Source organism: Lineus longissimus, chromosome 9 (genome assembly GCF_910592395.1).
Source record: "Lineus longissimus chromosome 9, tnLinLong1.2, whole genome shotgun sequence".
In the NCBI taxonomy this organism is placed as follows: Eukaryota; Metazoa; Nemertea; class Pilidiophora; order Heteronemertea; family Lineidae; genus Lineus; species Lineus longissimus.
The window spans coordinates 17653385-17674454 of NC_088316.1; the positions used below are offsets into that span (position 1 = coordinate 17653385).

Consider the following 21070-nt stretch of genomic DNA (forward strand, 5'->3'; position numbering starts at 1 on the left):
AATACAAATTATGATAATATTAGACCAGATTATTATATTTTTGCTTGTGTATTATTATCTATAAACTGTAGCACTATCATTAACATTAACTTACGTTTCTTACTGCAAATGATTTGACTAAAGGGCGTGGGACAGATAACATTTTACTCGACTTATGTCCACGCGACTCGGTCTTTAAATGACGTCACCAGTTTGAAAACCAATCAAGAGGCAGTAATCATTACTTGCCGGATTGAGTTATTTTTGCTCGTCCTCGTTTATGTTTTTTTTTGTTGTTAAAGCAACATTTTGCTGAACAGTCTTACACATTGATAACCCAACCAATTCTTATCCTACACAATGTTATCCATCACATAGATCCGATGGAACTAATTATAGACATTGAAGAGCCATTCCAGCCAATTACTATAATCCAGGTTGTCAATTAAATCAGGATTATGATAATAATTGGTTCTGATTTATCCATGACATCCATCTTGCTTCGGATTTTGAGATGACATTTAGCTGGCATTAAGGTTTCTGATTGTTTTGACATGCTGAAATAGTTCACTGACTTTGTTTTAATTTGGTCGTATTATTGATGGCTTTAATTCACGAACAGTTACGAATACCATCTTGGAAGCCATAACTCATATATCCTACCTTGCTGTATCAGTTCGACTTTCAAAGCAAAAGGGCTACTTGTTCTCCGTACATTGCGTGTATTCCGATTCCTACCCTTGGCATACCATTCGTCAGTTGGAGGCATCGCGCCGTCCATGAAGGGTACATGTACGACGTCGAAGCTTTTTTGTTGACGACATTTACCACAAGGTTTACCATTTGTGTTGCCGGAGTCAGTACGAAATCTTGGTTTCTATTCAGTCTCCATCACAACAAATACCAGCAGTGTGTGTATACACTGCTGCAAATACTTGATAGTCTTTTCACTGTTCCACCGAATCACTTCAGGCAAATGGGCAAATGTCTTACAAGTTACCATAACAACTACACAGAGTCGCATTTTAGTTTTTATTTGCTTCGTTAAAGCAAATGAATGTTGATGAATAGAATGCTTTGTGCAGGCCAAGCCCTACAAGATACAGCTAAAACTGGGCCACCAAATGATAAACCGTATATGCATGTACATGTGACGGTTTATTTGCAGTGTGTGAAGTCAATGCACTCCATCATTCTAGGAGCCATGCTTCCAGCCATCATGTGTCGTTACTAGTCAATCTTCGGGAATACCGGAAGGAGCAGTGCATGCTCAGCCCGATCAGATGTGGCAAGAGCCATTGTCACCAAATGACACCTTTGCGTGTACTAACATCAATCCCACTCAAATTTCTTTGAAAAATGCGTGCACTCTTCATATCTATCCGTGTACTTATCATTCCACAAATTTTGAAAAACCTGGTATTTACCAGAATGTCGCTGAACCAAGCATGTAATTGAAATAGGAAGGAAACAATGGGATTAAGACTAAAAGGATGGAAGAGATCAAAGGATTCGCGACCTTTTGATGTGATAGCATGAGTCACGTAAAACCTTTGTGGCGACGGCCTTGATGGAAACTTTCAGTGTACCTTTGCGCAGTCGTCACTTATGCAGCTCTACATTTGACTTTGAATTTTTCAATATCGAACGTTATTGAGCACCAGCATCATAAAATGTACACAGAACGAATAGGCCTTGCCTTACATGTACCTTCTGGTATAACCAGTAGTTTGCTTCCAAAATTCCTTATCGAGTAGTTTTTTATATGGTTATTCCTATATGTTATTTTGAGACTGAGGATTTCAGTGCCGGCAGAAAATTCCTAGATAAACACACCATCTTTGGTTCACCCCACCCCGGTCGACCACTGTACTGTACATTTCTATTCTTTTTCCCAACCAATCTATCACACTACTGCGGAGGATGCGATTCTTTCAACACCATATTGCCACCTCGTTATGGAGTAATATTTATGGCTAGATACTGTCAGAACAAGGATAATTCAGAATAATCGTTCGTTTGGGCATTGCAACAGCGCTGGCAAACTATCTGGTTGCTGGCCGATACGTCCCAGGGGCAAGAAAATATGGTGAGAATCTAATGAACACACGATCATAATCTACTTGGCAAATTCGTTTTGACAGATACGATGCATAACATTTCTAATGCAATGGCGTGGGTAAGCAGCATGTAAATAATCTTAAACAGCTGATTGGTTGATAGCAAGTCCCGCGAGACCTCGCGTGACAATAAGATGGATTGAAATACAGCGGAATAATAGAAATGGTCTAGTTGGTGTTTGTGAAAATGTAGCAACGGGCTGCGTTCAATCAACCTACGCTCATCATCTTCAGAACATACAGCAACGAAAATGAAGAAGACATCGACATTTGATTTCGAGATCTGCGTATAAAGATACCTTATCGGCCAGAACTTCATCGTCACTTACACACAAGCTCAAGCTCGCGCTCATGATAATATGAAAAGTTCTCTTTCCTTTTCCGCAACTCGATTACTTCTGCCTTCTTCCAGGCTACGTGGGGTTACCACGATTTGATGACAAGGACGTAGTCAAAGCCGAAACATTTCTAAAGCTTTCTCCAATCTAACTGTTTATTCACGCAAAGGCATCAGTATTAAATACAAATTTTCTAACTGCATGCAATTACAAAATTATGAAACTATTCGCATGCTATGAATAAGCAATTTGCCATGATCGGACAATTTGGACAGCAAATATCTTCCCTAACCCCATTAAAATTATAGTAAACTACGGAACAAACAAAACGTTTAAATCGACTGCTTCTCAATAGACAATCTTTAGGCACGAAATTGCGCATCCCCGACAAAAGTATTTCCGCTGAATGATACTAAATCATTCGATACACCACGTTAACAATATAATAACTAATTCAGTTATCATCCAATTACAAAGATTGCTGTCCAATAGTCCGATATCGCAGCATGCAGAAATAAGATTAAACTTGACGAAATTAAAGGGCCGATATTTTCTATATCCCGGGGGTATACTTTACAAATATGCCTGGCCAGGCATAACCGATATCAGAAGGCAAACCGGTCTTTACAGCAGCTCTGAAGGTGCCTACGGATTCAGTTATGAAAAATACCGGTTTAGATTCCGGAATATTGCTTTATCCACCCGATACATACTTTATATAAATAATGTGACTGTTATTTGCAGTCTGTTCATCGCCCAGTCATCGTCTTCATACCCTTAAGGCGGCCCGTCTATGCATACCCGTCGAGGCCGGCCGGCAACCAAGTAAAACGACAGCCACCTTGATGTTGAGATGAGGTCGTCGTATCACCATATTCTTTCGATCATGGCGCCTTCACGCGATGCATCGTTAAACTCTGAATTGGCCACGTGGACAGCCCCAAAGAGGAATCTACTCTTTATCATTTTGATTTTGACATCAGACGTCATCTAATTCGCAAGTTTTTGTGAAAGCGCCTACAAAGTATAAGGCCCTGAAATCAAATTGGACTTCGGCGATGATAAAAGTTCGCTTGGTTAGGGGATGAAATTGGTCGATTGCAGGACAACAAATTACACAAGACGAAAGTACAGTTTTAAAATTTCTAACTGGCCGTTGGCGACTGGGCTGGTTTACAGTGACGAGGAACTGCACATCATATCAAGAGTTCATCGTTAACGACTTAAGGAACCTAATAAAAATGTTAAGGAATCTTGATGTCTTGCTCAACCCATCACACATTTATTTGGAAATCACCACCTTCAACAGTTCACCTGTTGAACGAAGCCTTTCCTGTTAGTGTACAAATCATCTTAAGTTGGCCTCAAAACGCGTGTATTTGCCCTGCGATCCTAGCCAAATGCACACGTTTTTCAAACCAAATCGTGTAAAATAAACACCACGTTCAATCTCCTGATGATTCCTGACGATCACGGTACCTCCTGTATGAAATAGTTAGTATTCACTCCAATTCAACTTGATAGGAATTATACTTAACACTTTCTGTATCATTCAATGCAAAAACATGTTCAAATCAATATGAAATGAAAGAGAGTTTCACCTCAACAATGACAGACATGCCTGAGTGTATTCCTAGAGAAATGCATGCCTAGAGGAAGAATTTTTATTAACTTATAAATCGTGGTTACCAACAACTGGTTTCATCTTCCCAGAACAGTTTCTCGCAGCATGTTTATTCTCCTGTTGGCTTCGGACCTTCCAAGCGGCGTACGTATATCCGTGGTTCAACAGCGTGGCAGCTTAAGGTAAGATATCATACTATGATATTTTGTGGGAGTTTTCACACTTTTTAGAGTTTCGATAGTCACAATTACTTTCATAACATGTCACACCCACCTTAATAAGAAGAAAAATTTCGAGAGTCACTATCAGTTTCAAAGACTTGTCAAACCCACTTGTCATTTTAAAACGAACAAATAGGGCAAACTGGGATGGATTTCGGGTGTGGCTGTGACTAAAAAAGCAAGTTGTTTATCACAGCGACTGGGATGGCATGTTAGTGCAGGATGCCCCCTGTCATCTCGCACCAACCACGACCTCCTTGGATCGCATTTTATCAAAATATCAAATTGAACTTTTTTTCCAGTTTCATGACGAACACCAAGATTGTAATTGTGGAGACTCTTTGACATCTTGATACAACATTTGGTTTCTCCGTTCCTTAATGACATGTATGCCTTTCCTTATCGAATTGACCAAATTTCGAATTTATCCCGAGCGCTCGTATGAGCTAAGAGCGAAAACGACTGCGGAATGTTCGAACAAGGAGCCCTTCTGTTAAAATGTTTGTGTATATCCACGTTTTCGTAAAGTGATTGAGAGGTATTTGGCGGCATATCTCTTGACTGATTAAAGCTCTCCTCAGAAAATTATTGCTTACGTTGAGATCTAGATGGAGTCCTTCACGCAATGTTTATTCAGTGACAAGTGAAGAAAACAAGTAAATATGGCTGAATCAAAGGCAACTTCACGAGGTATCTTTTACAATACGTCAAATATGTTCCGAGATACAGATTACGTAAAATACGTGGGCAACCCATTGCAATGAAGAACAATTCGTTCTGAGGTATTTCTATGAAAAAAGGACTGCTGTGGTGCATTTGATCAACATACTGGCTCCCATTTACGAATCCACTATGGTGATGACTTCAATGATATTAGACAAGAGGGATATACTTATATCGTTCTCATACCGAGCCTGGGTCGACTGCGCTTTGCATTCTTACAAGTAGTATGGGACGCGAAGAAAAATTTTAACTAAAATATACAAAACAAGCCTTGGTAAGATAACGCCAAGTTGAAATTAATGCTAACACACCGCCAATCGAGTGCCTTGTTTGGACCTTTAACAATGTTGTACATACTAGATTACGACTGGAATTCTAAACCACTCACTTCATGGATTAAGGAAGTGCCATTGGTAATACAGACAGATTATGATATTGATATGATAGTTCAATTTTGTTGTCATTTTTGATATGATTGGACGAGCAAGTTAAACTCTTCTATCGGGTATCGTCTTAATTTGTTCTCGGTTCTATTCATTCTGTTTGTGTAAGTATAACGTCACCAAAGTGATAAAGTTAAACACTAGCGAATTATCGGCAACAATTTCGTTCTTTCAATTCTGTATAGCGCAGCATCACACGAACTGAGGAGTTTTTTTCTGTTAGCACGACGTCCTGGAGACTGATTCGTCTCTCTCCCGTTTCTCTTTCGCGACCAACTCTAAAATAATTCTCGTTTATTTTTCAGGGCAACACATGTTCTTTCTTTGAACACCAATACACCTCTCAAATAACACTTTCAAATGGATTCGAAAAGAATTGTTATCAACAAGTGTGTAATTTCGAAGTATCCAAGGCACATAGGTGAGGAGAAAGCAACAGTGCAATGACATGTGACCAGTACCCGACCATCTTTACATAGGATTGGTATCATGGCCCGGGAATGATTTTACAAATCAAGGCTATCGTTCTATCGTTGCAACATAAGTTGAGTGACAAGTCTTCGCCAAAATCAAGCTATGGACTACTATCACATACAACGCACATGCCTCAATGACAAGTTTATATATTTACATATTTTTCGCAGCTAAGAACAACGCATGTCAAACCAGGCTGAGAACAACAGTCAATCGTCGCATTTATCAGGTCAAACGTGTGAAAAAACACAAAGCAATGTAGGTGATGAAGTACAATCGAAGGGAAGCACAGTTCGCGCACATGATGGGAAAGAGGCTCCACACTCGAGAGATACGAGGAGTGGCGATGGTGATCCCAAGTTAATCCAAGGTGATGAAATCTGTACAGTCATTTCTGAGGAAGCTTCCGCGCAACCGGACCCTTGCAGAAGAATAGGAAGGGTTGGTGCCTTCAAGGAAGATCAACCAAGAGATTTTCACCCTCATCGCGAAATTACGGAGGAGGGTTTCTTACGTGGAGAATTGGAGAATAACAGGAACCCGAATGTGGATGATTCGGAAGGTGGAATCTTTTCAAGGACTACCACTGACTTTGCGAGCACAACTTTGGACGATCAGGACACTAATCTAAATGGTTTGGGGAAAGATAGTAGCGGGATATCTCATGCAAAACGTTTGTCAAAATGCCAAGAGAGCTTGGCCATTCGCCCCATTAGTCTGGGTTCACCTATAAATGAACAATGCGACTCGGAAGCAGTTAGAGACTGCAGAGATGAAAAGAGTGAATGCATAGTTGCATCCGCTGGAGAAACTCAGGGGGGCCTGGTAGATGCTGCCACCACGCGAGAAGGTCACGTGAGCACTGAAAGAACCTCAACAGACACAGGGAGTTCCAAGCGTGCGGAGGATAGAGCCAGAAAAGCAAGTAAAGGCTTTAAAAGTGCTGTTTCCCCGCCAAAAGAACCAAAGAGCGCGTCTGAAAGGCTCTTCCAGAGACGAGGCAATCGTAGCCTCTGTTTACCCAAGCGCCCGGATGCGTTGGAGCTAAATTTAACTTGCTTTGCTTGGAAGGAATGCCAAGAAAACCACCACCAGCATCAACCAGGTAGAGGAGGTGGATACAGTGGCCTCGATACACAGCCTAGCTTTGCAAATTCTTGTGAATATCAATTGAATTCGTTGGAGTGTAAGCAAACAGGAATAGGTTCAGCCTCACCAGATCAAACATTTAACTACTCAACACCAGCAGAATCAATAGGAATCTGTTCGGGAGTAGATAAGAAATTAGATCGGCAAGAACTCGCGAGTTCTGCGGAAGGAATCGGGTTGGATTGTGAGGAAAACCGCCAGGATGAATTTCCGAAGTTCCGCGAGAGAGTTCGGGGTTATTCGGGAAGTTTTAAGTCGGAAAGACACCATGCTGAGTCAGGATTTTCACACGATTCGGATACATGTACCTATGTGAAACAACGCGCGTTCTGTCTAATTGCTGGTGGGCAGAACTTCGACTCTGGCAAAGTGACGGAAGGTAATGTGTGCGGCAGTAATGATACTAACTTGAGCAGACATACACTTGCTTTGGATAACCTAGGTGTGTTGGATACAAATGCTCTTGCGGAAGCAGCAAACAGTAGCGTCAAGCAGCAACACTACCGCTTGAGAAGTGAGAAATCTGCCTTGAAACCATCGGGAATTGATGAAGATAAATGGTACGATTCATACGGTTCTACTGAAAGCCACGGACGACGTCGAAAGCTTTCCTGTGCCGGTCTTCGCAAACAGTGCTTTTATCGACGGAATATAGAAGGTATACCTCGGTGTAGAAGTCTCTCACCATTAACACTGCGGCGGCCAAGAGATATATTTAACACCAAGCACATTTGTGATAAGATACAGCTCAGTGCTGAGTCTCATGACGCGGAACTTGCGTACCACAAAGATTTCTCTCGGCCAGATGAACAGCATGCATGGAGTTATGAATTAACGGATTTATCAAGGATGGATGGTACTAACTCAGATATCATGGCATCCGAGAAGCGGCCCCAGCTAGGAAGGTCGTATTCATTCAGATCAAGTACTCTGGGAAGGATACGCAAGAAAAGATCACATAGTTTGGAGTCCGCGAAAAGCGTTGAGGATAGCTTAGGATTAGTTACTGCGGAGCGGCCTCAGCCTATTGCTACTGATGTCGAACAGGATAAATCCAATACGGCCGGTGTCCGGGCGAAACCAAAACTGCCGAGTTTTCAGGATCTTGAGGTAGACACGGGAGTAAAAGGTGATCCGGATATGGAAGAACTCAAGAAGATGTTGGATGTCTTGAAAGTTGATTTTGTACGGAAGTACAGCCGTGACCCTCGGGGTACTCCTGGTACATCATCGCCGGTATCGGGCCGAGTATCTCCTCGGTCGTCACCATCATCGTGCCAGTCATCCCTGTCGGACCTTCAGGCCAGGTTGAATAGCATTAAACTCCTCACTAATAAGCTCAGGGTGAAGCATGGCGGGCCTCCTCTGGCTGATTCTCCTACCAAAGAAGTACCCCTACACGGCATTGGGGACGAAACAGCGATTACCAAATCTAAGTCCGTTGACGATATTCCTGAGGAAGAGCAACAGGAGGAAATGCCGATCAGGCGGACGAGAAGTGCAAGAGATCAGGAGATCAAGGAGGAACCTCTCAACTCGCCAGACTTGTCCGAAAATTTAGATGCGGAGCTTAGTTTGGTCACCGCAGGGCGCAGGGATGGCCATGCACCGAGGGACAGGCCTGGTTCACCGTTTCAGACAGCTTTGAGTGAGAGCTTTGAGCAGGCGGATCCAGGTGGCCCACCTTTCCGTATCTCCACAAGCCCATCAATTCTTCTTCCCGGGGATCTCTACCCCGATAGCTCTCTGAATGAGATCGCTGCACAGCCGCGGTTCAGACGGGTCAAGGACACGAGTGTTTTCACCAAGCAGACTGTCGTCCACAGGAAGGTCTCGCCTGGTGCTGGTGGAGGTTTACAGCGCCAAATCAGTGTGGAGTCAACAGGGGTACAAAGTGAACACGAGGAATGTCTACCGCAGGTCGAAAGTAATGATGATGGAGAAACTAAGACAGGTGGTTGTAACACTCGTGATATTAACGTGCAGGTTTTGGATAGCGATGCAAATTTGGACAAGGATAGCTTGCAAGATGTCAGCCAGGACACGGCATCTTCCATCTCCGATCTATCTTCGGTCGGGGCTGGAGAACGAAAATCAGGTGAATATACATGTACTACTGTAATCAGCGATAGTGTTGGAGATATTTCTGAACGCGCGCAAGCGATAGACCGACGGCCGGAGTATCGTTTAAGTTCAGAGGATGAAGGACTAGGTATTACGGAGTCCGATGCATCAACTGAAAATGTGAGCAGAGAGAGCGGTGTAGGCAAGGGTGGAATTTCGTGGAGTAACTGGACGGAAGTCATTCGCCCCAAGGCAAAGGTTCAAAACGTATCGATTGCTGAACAGTTCAATATGATTGCGAAGCAGAAACTGGCACAAGCTGAAGAGATGGAGGGAGAGGATACCGACCCTGAGGCAACACCAGAGTGCCAAAGAACACCAAGAAAATCTCGCAGGACGGTTACACACCCTACGTTCTCGTCAGCCAATCATCCTATGAGAGGAGAGGTTGGCTCCTTGGACAGTAATGGCTTAGGTTCTTTACTTCATCGTCCTTTCTTAGGGGTGAGTAGTTCAGCTGGTGACTTGAGCCGTACCCGTTGTGATGTACCACTAGTAGACATTGGGATCGCCCCAACGAGCAAGGAAAGCTCAGACTCGGAGCAACCTACATATGTTGTCACCTCGGAGCCGTTTGATAGCGAAAAAACTGATAAGAAATGTACGAAATCACCGAAGACTAAATCAAAAAGTGACCCTATGCAACAGAAGGGCACCGAATTTGAATTTCCCATGGTTATCAGTGCTGCACATGCGCTAAGTTCACCTTCGATTTCCTATCAAGAACGGCCTACCAGCCCTGAACTAATCATCACGGAGGGAAAATGTGCCAAAAAGTCTTTATCGGATAATTTCCTGGCGCTTCATGATAATGCTGAGGCAAGTGGTGACTCGGCCTCTGAAAGTGCAGACACTTATAAAGTGCCTATATTTGATCATAGAACCAAGGGGAAGCCCCCTGTTGGCCCGACTCCTATACCAGCCCCAAGGAGGGTTTCGAAGAAACAGCGGGCCAAGAGTAACGTTGAGATACCACAGGGAGACAAGGAACGTCATCTTGGCACTACTGGTACGTGCAGTGATGATGACAGTGGTGTTTCTGGGTCAAGAATCACTGGTCGATCTAATACGGCCCCTAATACCCCGAACACCCAGTCACCCACTGGGTCTCTAGACAGGAAAGCCTCCCGTCTTTCTCCTACAGGGTCCTTGGATCGGCGCACTTCGAACACATTGTCTCTCTCAGGGCCTGGGCGAGCGGTCGTAGGGAGGAGTAAAAGTTCAGCAAGTGTATTTGCGAACGCCGTTAAAAAGAAACAAAAGTCTGGTAATGGGAGTACCAGTTCTGGAGACATTACGGATGCGGATTTGGCGAGAAAACAGAGTTTCGATTCGAAGATAAGTCCTGGTGTTTCGGACCCCGACCTGTTGAATCCTACCCGACTCTCTACTTGTTCGGCTGGTTCCGGAGATGGAGACCAGTGGAATAGGACTTCGCCGTGTGCCACTCCACCCAGGGACAGGAGCCCTCCTTTAGCATTTAGGGTAAGTTATACAAGGCTACATTGAAATTGCTGGCGTGCCAGATATAACTTTTTACAAGGGTAACTGAGTACACGGTAAATACATTGCTGGCGTGCGCGATACCATATTACTAGATCAGTACACGCTAAAATACAGTCATGTACATTGCTGGCGTGCGCGATACCATATTACTAGGTCAGTACACGATGAAATACATTGCTGGCGTGCGCGATACCTACTGGGTCAGTACACGCTAAAATACATGTACATTGCTGGCGTGCGCGATACCATATTACTAGGCCAGTACACGCTGAAATACATTGCTGGCGTGCGCGATACCTATTACTCGGTCAGTACACGCTGAAATACATTGCTGGCGTGCGCGATACTTATTACTCGGTCAGTACACGCTGAAATACATTGCTGGCGTGCGCGATATCATATTACTCGTCCTATGCTTTCTAAAGGGTTAACGATCTCAATAGGCAGTTACAAGGCAACTCACAACTAGCTGATGATGAACCATTTAAAATACACGATGGATAAAACCTGCATGAAATGGGCCTCGCGCTAGCAGCCGTATGTATTCCCTAGCAATCACTTTATTGGCAACCGGGAATCGAATGGAAACCACATGAACACTGATGAAGCAAACTTACATGTTAAAAATAGCTTTCATATGTATGTTTGAGTTTGTAGAAGCAGCTCATGCTGGCCACTATGTATACCTGAATCCACAGCCTAGCCATGCTAGCAGAGCTGGGAAGGTCATCTTCAACAGGTAAACCCAATTTGATTGGAAATCGTACATTCGTACTGTACGGCTGAGAGGTGTTCTACTTCAAACTTGTTAAGAATTGCTAATCGAACTCTCGCTAGCGCCTTGGTTCTGCTATCATGGTAAAGCTAACCCAGTGTGTGTCGCTGGATGTACTCAGTCAAACTCAGAAATTAAAAGATGAAATGTACAAGGTATCACTCTGGAGTGCGAAACTATAGGCCTATATAGCACTCTTTACTCATTCTTCAATACAAATATCTCGTCAGTCATAGGTAGACCTTGATATCGTCTGACCGTCGTTGCCTTTTCGCTTTCATTTCTTTTCACTACACTGTATAAGGCCTCGCCTAAGAATGAGGTGGTTTATAAGGCCTCGCCTGCGAATGAGTTCTTCCGGGCATCAAAATATAAGCTTACCTTTTGTGAGGTAGCTTAACTGTGTTGGATACACATGTTACATGTACATGTGATGTGTGTCGATAGACATTGATGTATCATAGTTCTTCGCTTGTTGCAGTCTGTTTTATTTATAGCTACGGACATGTTACCGGGCATGTTGCAATGAACACTTTTAAAAAAATCAACAAGTTCAGTATTTATTTTGTTTACGTAGTAAGAGGTAAGAGGCTCACACGCCTGACTTGCACCATCAGCTATGACGTCATCCCGCGTTTATGTATAAGCCTGAAGAACTGAAACATAAAATCACTGCTTTTTAAATCTTTCCAATAGCCACCATATTGATGATATGTTTACGCAAAAAAATAATAATAAAAATGCTCTTCAGATATAGACCACCGTCGCTTGTTTAATTCATATCTGACATCTTTACATTTTTATTTAATTGTAATATTTCTTATCAAAATATGCTATGTGACTTTAGATTAAAGCGGTTATGATATGGCATATCATATTGAGGATTAATGTACCTATTGCACAAGGATTACATTAAGTCAATTTTTTGTTAAGTCTATGATATTGATCAGTTGAGAAGGCATTCATGACCAATTTTGTTCAGTATCGAAATCACAAGAAGTACAAGGACCGCACCGAGACAAAGACTTCCTTACGCCAGTAATGAGAAATAAATAATCGAACGTTTCACTGAAAAAATTTTAATTGAATGTTGCTGCCTGTATGCATACGATTAAACACTCACGCACTGCTGTAATTCTCATTCACATGTTGTGTTTTTATCAAGACAAGACATTTCGGAGAAGACCATCTAATAATCTTACTAATAATCTGTTTTCCAGTTAGATAAGCGGTTCCACGTAGTTCAAGAGCTCTACAACGTGGAGAAAGAGTATGTGGAGACTCTGAGAGTGCTAGTCGAGGTAGGTCTAGGAGGGGTCGAATGGGACTCGAACTTCTCAGTCGCAGCCGGGATCCCTTCCGTTGATGATATGGTCTATCCATACGCTATTGGCGCGGTAGAAAAGAACTGTGCACTGGTTAGCTACCCACTTGACTATCTGGACAATTTTGTATCATCACCAAGAAAGTAACAACCAATACCTCCAGTCCGGTGTCAACTCCACGTTAAAACTAAGATTTTTCAGAAATGCTATTTCTTTCACTTGAAGCATAAAAGCTATATGGTATCTTCTTCCAGAAATACATGATTCCATTAAAATCCAGTAGCATAATCGATTCAACGCTTGTGGACGACATATTCTACAAGGTTCCCGAGATCTTGAACCACCATGCTATCTTCCTGGACTTTCTGGAGAGGGCCTTCCTCAACTGGGACGAAAACCAGACTGTGGGCCAGCACATTCGTAACACAGTAAGGGAGCATGTCAAAATTACCTTTAAACAAGCTAAAAAACGAACTCTGTTTGTCTATCCCTGGACCCCCCACCCTCTACCAAGAGGTATATTGTGGCATCAGCAGTCTATTCTCTATATTATGCATTTTAAAGTTTGATATGACAAGAAGTGAACTGGAGAACTAAGAGAAGCAGTGTAATGACCGAAAGACTTCATAAACACGGTACGGTACATGTGCTTCGTCTGTAGTCCCAGATCCTCATCATCTACATCATCCCCTAACATGTCACCAAATATCTTCCTGTTTGTGTTTCAGTTCAGTAAGGAGTCAGTGGTGGACAGCTATGTGTCCTTTATAGAGAATTACAAAACATCGGAGCGGGTGTTAGAGAATCTTCTCAACAATAAGACATCCTTTCAGAAGTTCATCGAGGTACGTCCTTTCCGAAACATCCATAATGAATACCATCATGGCCATGTAATTCCGTCTGGAATACCAGCTCTTTAAGGCTTAACTAATAGACGACCTGAACTTACTCGACATATGTTGTTGCTTTCAGCAATGCCAACGAGAGAATCGGCGGAAATTGCCATTGAAGGCCCTCATCATACAACCAGCACAAAGAATACCTCGATACGAACTGTTACTAAGGGTGAGCTACACTTGTAACCACGGGGTTAAGGCATCGGTCTTGTTCTGTGGAACTCGGTGCCGAGATGGCACGAAATGGGTCGTCGCAATACGAGTCCAGGCATGGTTGATGACGAAGCAGCTTTTGTCAAGTTTCATTTGTATTTGATAGCAGTTTCGGCTTTTTTATTGAAAGTAGACATTAGGTTTACCTGTACCCGTACCTACGATTAAAGTGGTCGATATGGTAGGTGAAACTCAGTACATGTACCCTGTTTTTGTTTTGTCTATCTTTAGAACCTTTCGAACTATTTTCGTTTGCTACCTGACCAACTCAAGAGCTACTAGCTAATTATAGTAACAACGTATCCATGCACAACATAACTCCAGTATTGCTCTCTGGACCGAACAGGTCGTTTGTTTTTGTTGAAAATTATTTTTGATTTTCTTGGAAATTCTTTATTGAATACGGACACCACAAACAGGACGTCCCTACTGTGATTCCAGTGAAAAGCACTATTTTTTTAATTGTAACCCTGCTATTGGTACTCTGTATCGAGAGTATCAGTTCACTCGATACTTAACAAACCAACCTAACCACAGCTTACATTGCTTTTTCTTTATTTTTTATTTTACTTGTTGGTATTTACTCTATGTTGTTTTTTCTTCTTCAAACAGAGATTAATAGAGCATACTCCAAAGGAACACCAGGATCACCATCTTCTCCTTGAAGCAGAGAGTGCCATCCATGAACTCGCCCTGAAGATCAACACGGTGAAAGAGACGAAGCAGGAAGAAATCATGCAGGAATCCCTCAAACAACTCGAGATGTTACTTATGACTGATGTACGTAGCGCCTTCACCCTCATGATGTGTTTTGTGAAGTTGTTGTTTCAAAGTATCATTTTATTATAACGATGTAGGCCTACATGTAAATAAATATTATAAGAATTGCTCGCAATAAAATCTATATGGGCGTTATCGTATATCTATCGATGATAAAAAAATGCATTTTTATTGTCTTTCTTTCAGCTTTCTGTGCCCGAGAGAATGTATATAAAACATGATATGGTGACTGTGATGGTAAGTCTTACCACTGAGTTTAAGAATTGGTTCATGACTATGATAATATAAAATACAAATAGAAACCTAAAAACTACCATATTGTAAACTGCCACCATTCCTGTGTTCCAGTCGCAGTGACTAAAATCGCTAGTTTGCGCGGCGATTTAGTTTACTTAGCAATTACATCCCCCTTGCCATTATGAATTACTTATCCTAAGTATATGTGTAAAATCATTGTTCATTTCAGTCACGAAAGGACCAGTGCTGTTTATGGCTTTTCTCTGACCTCCTCCTCATCAGTGCAATAAAACGGAAATCAGGGACTGTCAAGAAAGCATCAATACGATTGTAAGTTGATGAACCGTTTAGCTAGGTTATTTCCAACATATAGTGGAGGTTGAGGCTTACAGTGCAGCAGTTTAAGAACTACTTACGGCTTCAAGATGGTGAAAATGGTCATGTATTTTCTTGAGTAGCTTCATCTGGGGTATAAAAATAAAAAAAGAAGCATACCAAGATGTCCTGTCGGAGATGGTCTTTCTACTAGCCAGTCACGAACGCCTAGTCGATGCCAGCACTGATGTGTTAGTGAAAAAGCAACCAGATCCATCATTGTTAACACTCTAGTTAACCTTTCTAATCTCTGAAATGTTGAAGGTATTCGATGAGAATAAATGGTTTGTATGTTTTCTGCACCTTCAGGCAATCGCCCTCAGGACAGGATTTTGTTGACAACGTCAAGCACAAAGTTTGGCTTCGGATAGGACTTGATGATGTTGATATCATTAAAAGTAAGCAAGCTGAGATAACACTCTGTAACACACTTCCCGCAGATTGATAATTCCTTTTTGTGGTAGTCCATGACAACGTCAGTATCTCCCCGTTACAAGGTTCTTTCTTCGGACTTTGTCTTTCATTCATAAGGTTTGCGAAACATGCCTCTTTATACTTTTGGACAGAATTTTGACATCGGCAGCAAACCAACAATAACTTGTGAGTCGGAGTCTGATAGCGTGTGCAAGACAAATCATTATCATATCCATCCAGACATAAATTAGGGTGCTCGTAACACCGTGTATCCGTTCATTTTTCAGCTGGAAGTTTAACTCGAAAAAGTACTGTCGATAAGGAAGAACTTGAGGACAACTTCTCACTTCTGGGGCAGATATTAGAACTGACAAATAGGCTGACTTGCTCACATCAGGTAAACTCAAATCAAAGAGAGAAAAACTTGGCTTCGAAATTCGAATCTTGACTTCGAAATTGAAAACTTGACCTCGAAATTCAAAATTCGACTTCAAAATTCAAACTCGACATCGAAATAAAATGTTCTGTCTTTGGCATTCTCTAGGTTCTTGAGGAAACGATACGAGACATGATGTCTTCGCTACAGCGTCAGCTATCTGAGCAACAGGGCCGAGCTCAGGAACTTACCAAATTAGACCTCATGACAACCACACAGTAAGTTTAAAGAAAACCCTATAAGCTTCATGATTGCAATGCCAATACTAGTTAACCAATGCAATGTTGTACAGATATATCCAAGTATAGCAAATGACTAAATTTCGATACCAATCTCTTTCTGTACCAATCTCATTTCGTTATCAACTGCAATGGTACGCTTGTCCCACCTAACAAAAGGAGTCCAATATGTGTGTCATTGCTGCATATATGTTGATTCCTTTTCAGGGAAGGGGTGAATATAATCGGCGTCCTGTTCCCAACGATAGATAAGAGGTTACAGTGGGAGGCGCTATTCGCCGAGGCTAAACTAAGACTAGCCTCTTCCACTGACCGCAAACCACCAGACTTCTTACAGTCCTTACCCATCACCAAAACAAGAGCAGGGATGCAGTTCTCCTGCGCCGCGCCAATAGACGGTCTGAACGCAAACAACTACCGCGATGTGTGGGTGTGCAACAGCGACGGCCATGTTGGTCACATGTGTCTGCTGAGCTTGGAGCCAGAACCAATCGTAACGCTGAATACACCGGTGCCCGGATGTAATTCACGGATCCTGTGCGTTTGCGCGGTGCCGGCACAAGCTTTGCCTTTTAAACGGTACGTATCTATAGACGGAGATTTTGATATGTTGAATAATTCTGAGGATTTTCACTGACATCAAAAATGTATTAGGCGTTCACGAAAGTCATATATTAGAGGTCAGCATTCTGTAGTAATGCCAGAGGTGGCGACGAACGATGGTGGTATGAGGTTATTATCCTTTATCCACTGTATCTCATCCCCTTTTTGTATCCTACAATGAAATAATGTCATGATTTCAAATGTTCCAGGATTGGCAGTTGTAAAGGGTGCCGACGTAAGTCCTGTATGATCCACACGCCAACGTCACCGGTCAAATTGGAGCCGGATTCCAGCAGTAGTTCAGATGATGACTCGTCGTCCTCAGACGATGATGAATTCGGAGATGGTGCAGAGGCCGATGTTAAGTCATCAGATGATGATGAGAAAGGGTGCAAATCGGGCGCCCTCTATGATCCTTACAAGAGCACCATGTGGTTGGGGACGGAGGACGGCTTGTGAGTGTTAGCCTATGCGAAATCTACTGACAACGAACATATGATGTTTTTCTTGAAACAACCCGGGACTGCTAAAGCTTCACAAGAAGATCGGACTCAGCCGTCCTATGCATAAAAGCAGTAACTCCAGTTTTTTGACAAAGGCAACTTTTGGTCATTTTGGAAAGAACTTTGAATGCTGCATTTCGCCCAACATAGTGTTTCAGCTAAGCCGCAGTGTCCAACATGGTCGCATCTCGCTTGGCGCCGTCGTTGCGGCATCACAAGCGCTAACCCCATCACTGACTTAAACTCGCCTTAAGCATATTACTTGATACATGTATGATATTATCTATCATTTACGTCTTCTTTTTTGTCAGTATCATGATATTCCAATGCACAGACAACATCAAAACAACCAGGAATAAGCTTCGAATACAACATGCCGCCAGTGTTCTCAGTATTGTGTAAGTTGCTGTTTGTTCCTTTCTCAAATCATAGTCATGACATAATCCTGCTCTGGCTAGGCTTTTCTTTCCATTTAGTAGAAATTAATCAACCTAAGATCTTTAAAACTAGAGCATATTTCGGTCATTTTTAAGAAATATTTCATATTCTTTTCAGATACCTGGACAATAAAGTGTTTGTATCCTTAGCAAATGGAGACCTTATCATATACAGGCGATTACCAGGTGAGCCTATAGAAATGTCCGATCTTTGATAACGATAACTGAAGCATTTACTAGGACGCGCACGGAGGAGACGAAATCAGCAAATGATTACACTGACTACCTTTTTTTATTTCAGAGGGTACATGGAACACGGATAAACCCGAGACTAAAGGGGTAGGCACGTCCACCACTCCTGTCAACCGCATGTTGGTAGTGGCAGGGAAACTCTGGTGTGGCTGCCACAGGGAGATGGTAGTTCTCAACCCGGCAACATTACAGGTCGAGGTAGGTACAATTATTAATTTGCGAACATGCTCTAAGCCGTGCGGAGATTGGTGGCATGGTGTGTACTCCGGATGAGTAAAAAGAAGGGAGCATGTGTGGAAAAGAGGCGAAGCAGCTCTCGAAGAAGTACTTCACATGTATATAAATTGTTGTTTTTCAGAGATCATTCCTTCTGCCAAGCGATTCTGACAGGCCAGTCCATTGCATGGCGTGTTCTAGTAAAGGAGTATGGATAGCAATACAGAACAGTTCCAAAGTAGCACTCTTCAATGCAACAAGCTGTGACTTCCTTGTCGAGGTGAATGTGGCGCAAATTGTGGCGCAGAAGCTTGCAAGTAAGTACGAGCAAGGCTCGATGTCCCAGACACTCAAAGAATGTTATGGGGATCTGAATGCCAGGCATTTGAGTTTCGAAGTTTAACAGTCATCGTACCTTTTAGGTGTATGGTACGTTAGCGCAATAAACGTATGTACTGCTAAATAACGATTGTATCTAATCATTGTACATGCCAGCAAATTACAAATCACATTGACTTGCATTCACTGCTCTGAGCCAAGAGAGATTGGCGGCATAGTTTGTGCGCCTGATGAGTAAAAAGAAGGGCCCATGTATGGAAAGTTTGTCAATAACGGAATACTTTCATGTGTGCAGACATAGTAATCAATAAAGGGAACATGTTTGGAGAAGGAGGTGGATGGTTTTGTCTTGTGCACAGACTAATTCAAACCTTTACCGGTATTTAGCCGCAATCTACCACAATAACATGTACATTGTGATTTGTATTTTAGCTGCTGATGATATCATTCGTCAGCACAAGACAGCTTGTCTCCGTATCACAGCGTTGATGGCTTGTAAGGACCTACTGTGGGTTGGAACTAGTGCCGGGATCATCCTAACCGTAGCACTGCCCATTATCAGTACAACCACTACAAGGAACAACATACAGATGCCGAATGTCACAGGTTAGTTCGCGTTCCTTTCCTCCGTGCAGCTTCGAGATTTTTCACGGCGAGTCATAGCGTTCGTGAGGAATCCTAAGAGAATTTGGGTATGCTCACCAAACCGAAATATGAGGTGATAAGCAGCGATTTTCATTTACTGTCAACTGGAAGGTGAAAAAACGTTGAATACCCGGTTTTGATATTTCACTGTGGTGGGTTTTAGGAGCTTGCAATATGTACATACGTCTACAATTATCCGTCATATGGTAATCATGACAGTGAATATTAGGAGAGTGAGGATTCCCAATGCAGACTTGCATTGGGATTGGGGCGTTTCCTTCCAGTTTGAATGAACTGTTTACTTTTTTCCAGCCCTCGTTCATGGTCACACAGGTCACGTGCGATTCCTTACCTGTGTCGAGATGCCCGCCAATAGTCACCAAGGAGACGCTGCAATGCTGTCAAGGAGGGCATCCATGACACCTGCAGCCACTACCATGGCAACCAAGATGCTGGTCATCAGCGGAGGTGATGGTTACGAGGATTTCCGAGGGAATCCGAATGAAGATGAAATGACAGGGAAAGACGATAGCACCAATCATTTGCTGCTTTGGCAAGTGTGAAGGACACGTTCAATTTATTTCACGTTTCAGTGAAATACCTATGCATTTATTATGTTTATGCAGGTCTCAATGCACTTTTGTTACGTGAATGTTATATTTAAGCAGGTCTTATGACTTGTGTGGAGACTACGGAAACATTTCTATTCAAATTCATTTGGACACCTAGCCAGTGCAGCCCTATCGACCACCATGAATGTTGTTTCGTAAAGGTCGATGTAATCAAGATTTGCCGCGGTAACCCTTTGATAAGACAATGGGAATTTCGGCCTCGGTGTGAGCGGGCTTTGTTTCAAGACAATAGACCGTGTATTGGGCTTAGGCCTGAAATCTTTTAACTGCGAGGTAAGGGGGACGAAAAATATGTAATGACGTCTTGCAAAATATCGAAAAGTGTGCTGCAAAATGTGTTCATAATGTAGTGGTACGGTATGGTGGTTCAGTTATAGCGCCAGTCGCCTCCTTGTACATTAATGTGTGCTGACGACAGTTGTCTTCCACACTGTATGAGGTCATACTTATTGTTTCGGAGCTATTGTAACATCAGCATGTAGTCCTAACAACCCCTGTCATCAGAGTCGATGTCGACAAGTAATTTTGTGTCATTTTGTGTTATGGTAACTTTTATGAGCTTATTAGATAATGCATGCAAAAGTATTCCATGATCATGTAGGACCACATAACAACCATTAGAAAAAGAACGTTGTTAAATTATTTTCATATCTCCCACTAATATATGCAAATCTGTATGTAAATTATCATTGTTCATCATAATTTTTGCAGAGGGACCCTGTAGTCCCATTTTTGTGATTCTTGTGATTAGTTAGCTGCAGCTACTGTACATTTTGTGCAATTACAAGTATAGATACGTAACATTACGGCGTGGTGTCTTGTTCTGTTAATCATAGGAGATGCTAGTCATGGGTGGTCAAGCGAAATTTTCGCCAAGTATATTTGATATTAACATATTTGCAGCTGAGTGTATCCTTAGTGTACCCTATTCAGGTCTGGTGTGAATACACTAAAATGTTCACATTCCGCGATCTATCTTGGGCACTTGACAGAGTATATGTGTGACAACAGCTTCCACTTCACTAAAAAAAGGGGAGAATTGTTGATGTATA

General features: G+C 42.4%; 1 protein-coding gene across 1 annotated transcript; it reads left to right on the plus strand.

Moving 5' to 3' along the window:
• The first annotated feature begins 5996 nt into the window (after positions 1 to 5996).
• LOC135493544 (uncharacterized) lies at positions 5997 to 20884 on the plus strand. Its single transcript, XM_064780945.1, has 19 exons — positions 5997 to 10680; positions 12697 to 12777; positions 13056 to 13229; positions 13530 to 13646; positions 13774 to 13866; positions 14523 to 14690; positions 14877 to 14927; positions 15157 to 15257; positions 15612 to 15700; positions 16004 to 16113; positions 16261 to 16370; positions 16599 to 16970; positions 17204 to 17449; positions 17809 to 17895; positions 18053 to 18120; positions 18236 to 18384; positions 18545 to 18719; positions 19174 to 19347; positions 19699 to 20884. Exons 1-19 carry the CDS (start codon positions 6106 to 6108, stop codon positions 19947 to 19949), a joined length of 7191 nt encoding a protein of 2396 aa, XP_064637015.1. The 5' UTR covers positions 5997 to 6105; the 3' UTR covers positions 19950 to 20884.
• The last annotated feature ends 186 nt before the right edge of the window (positions 20885 to 21070 follow it).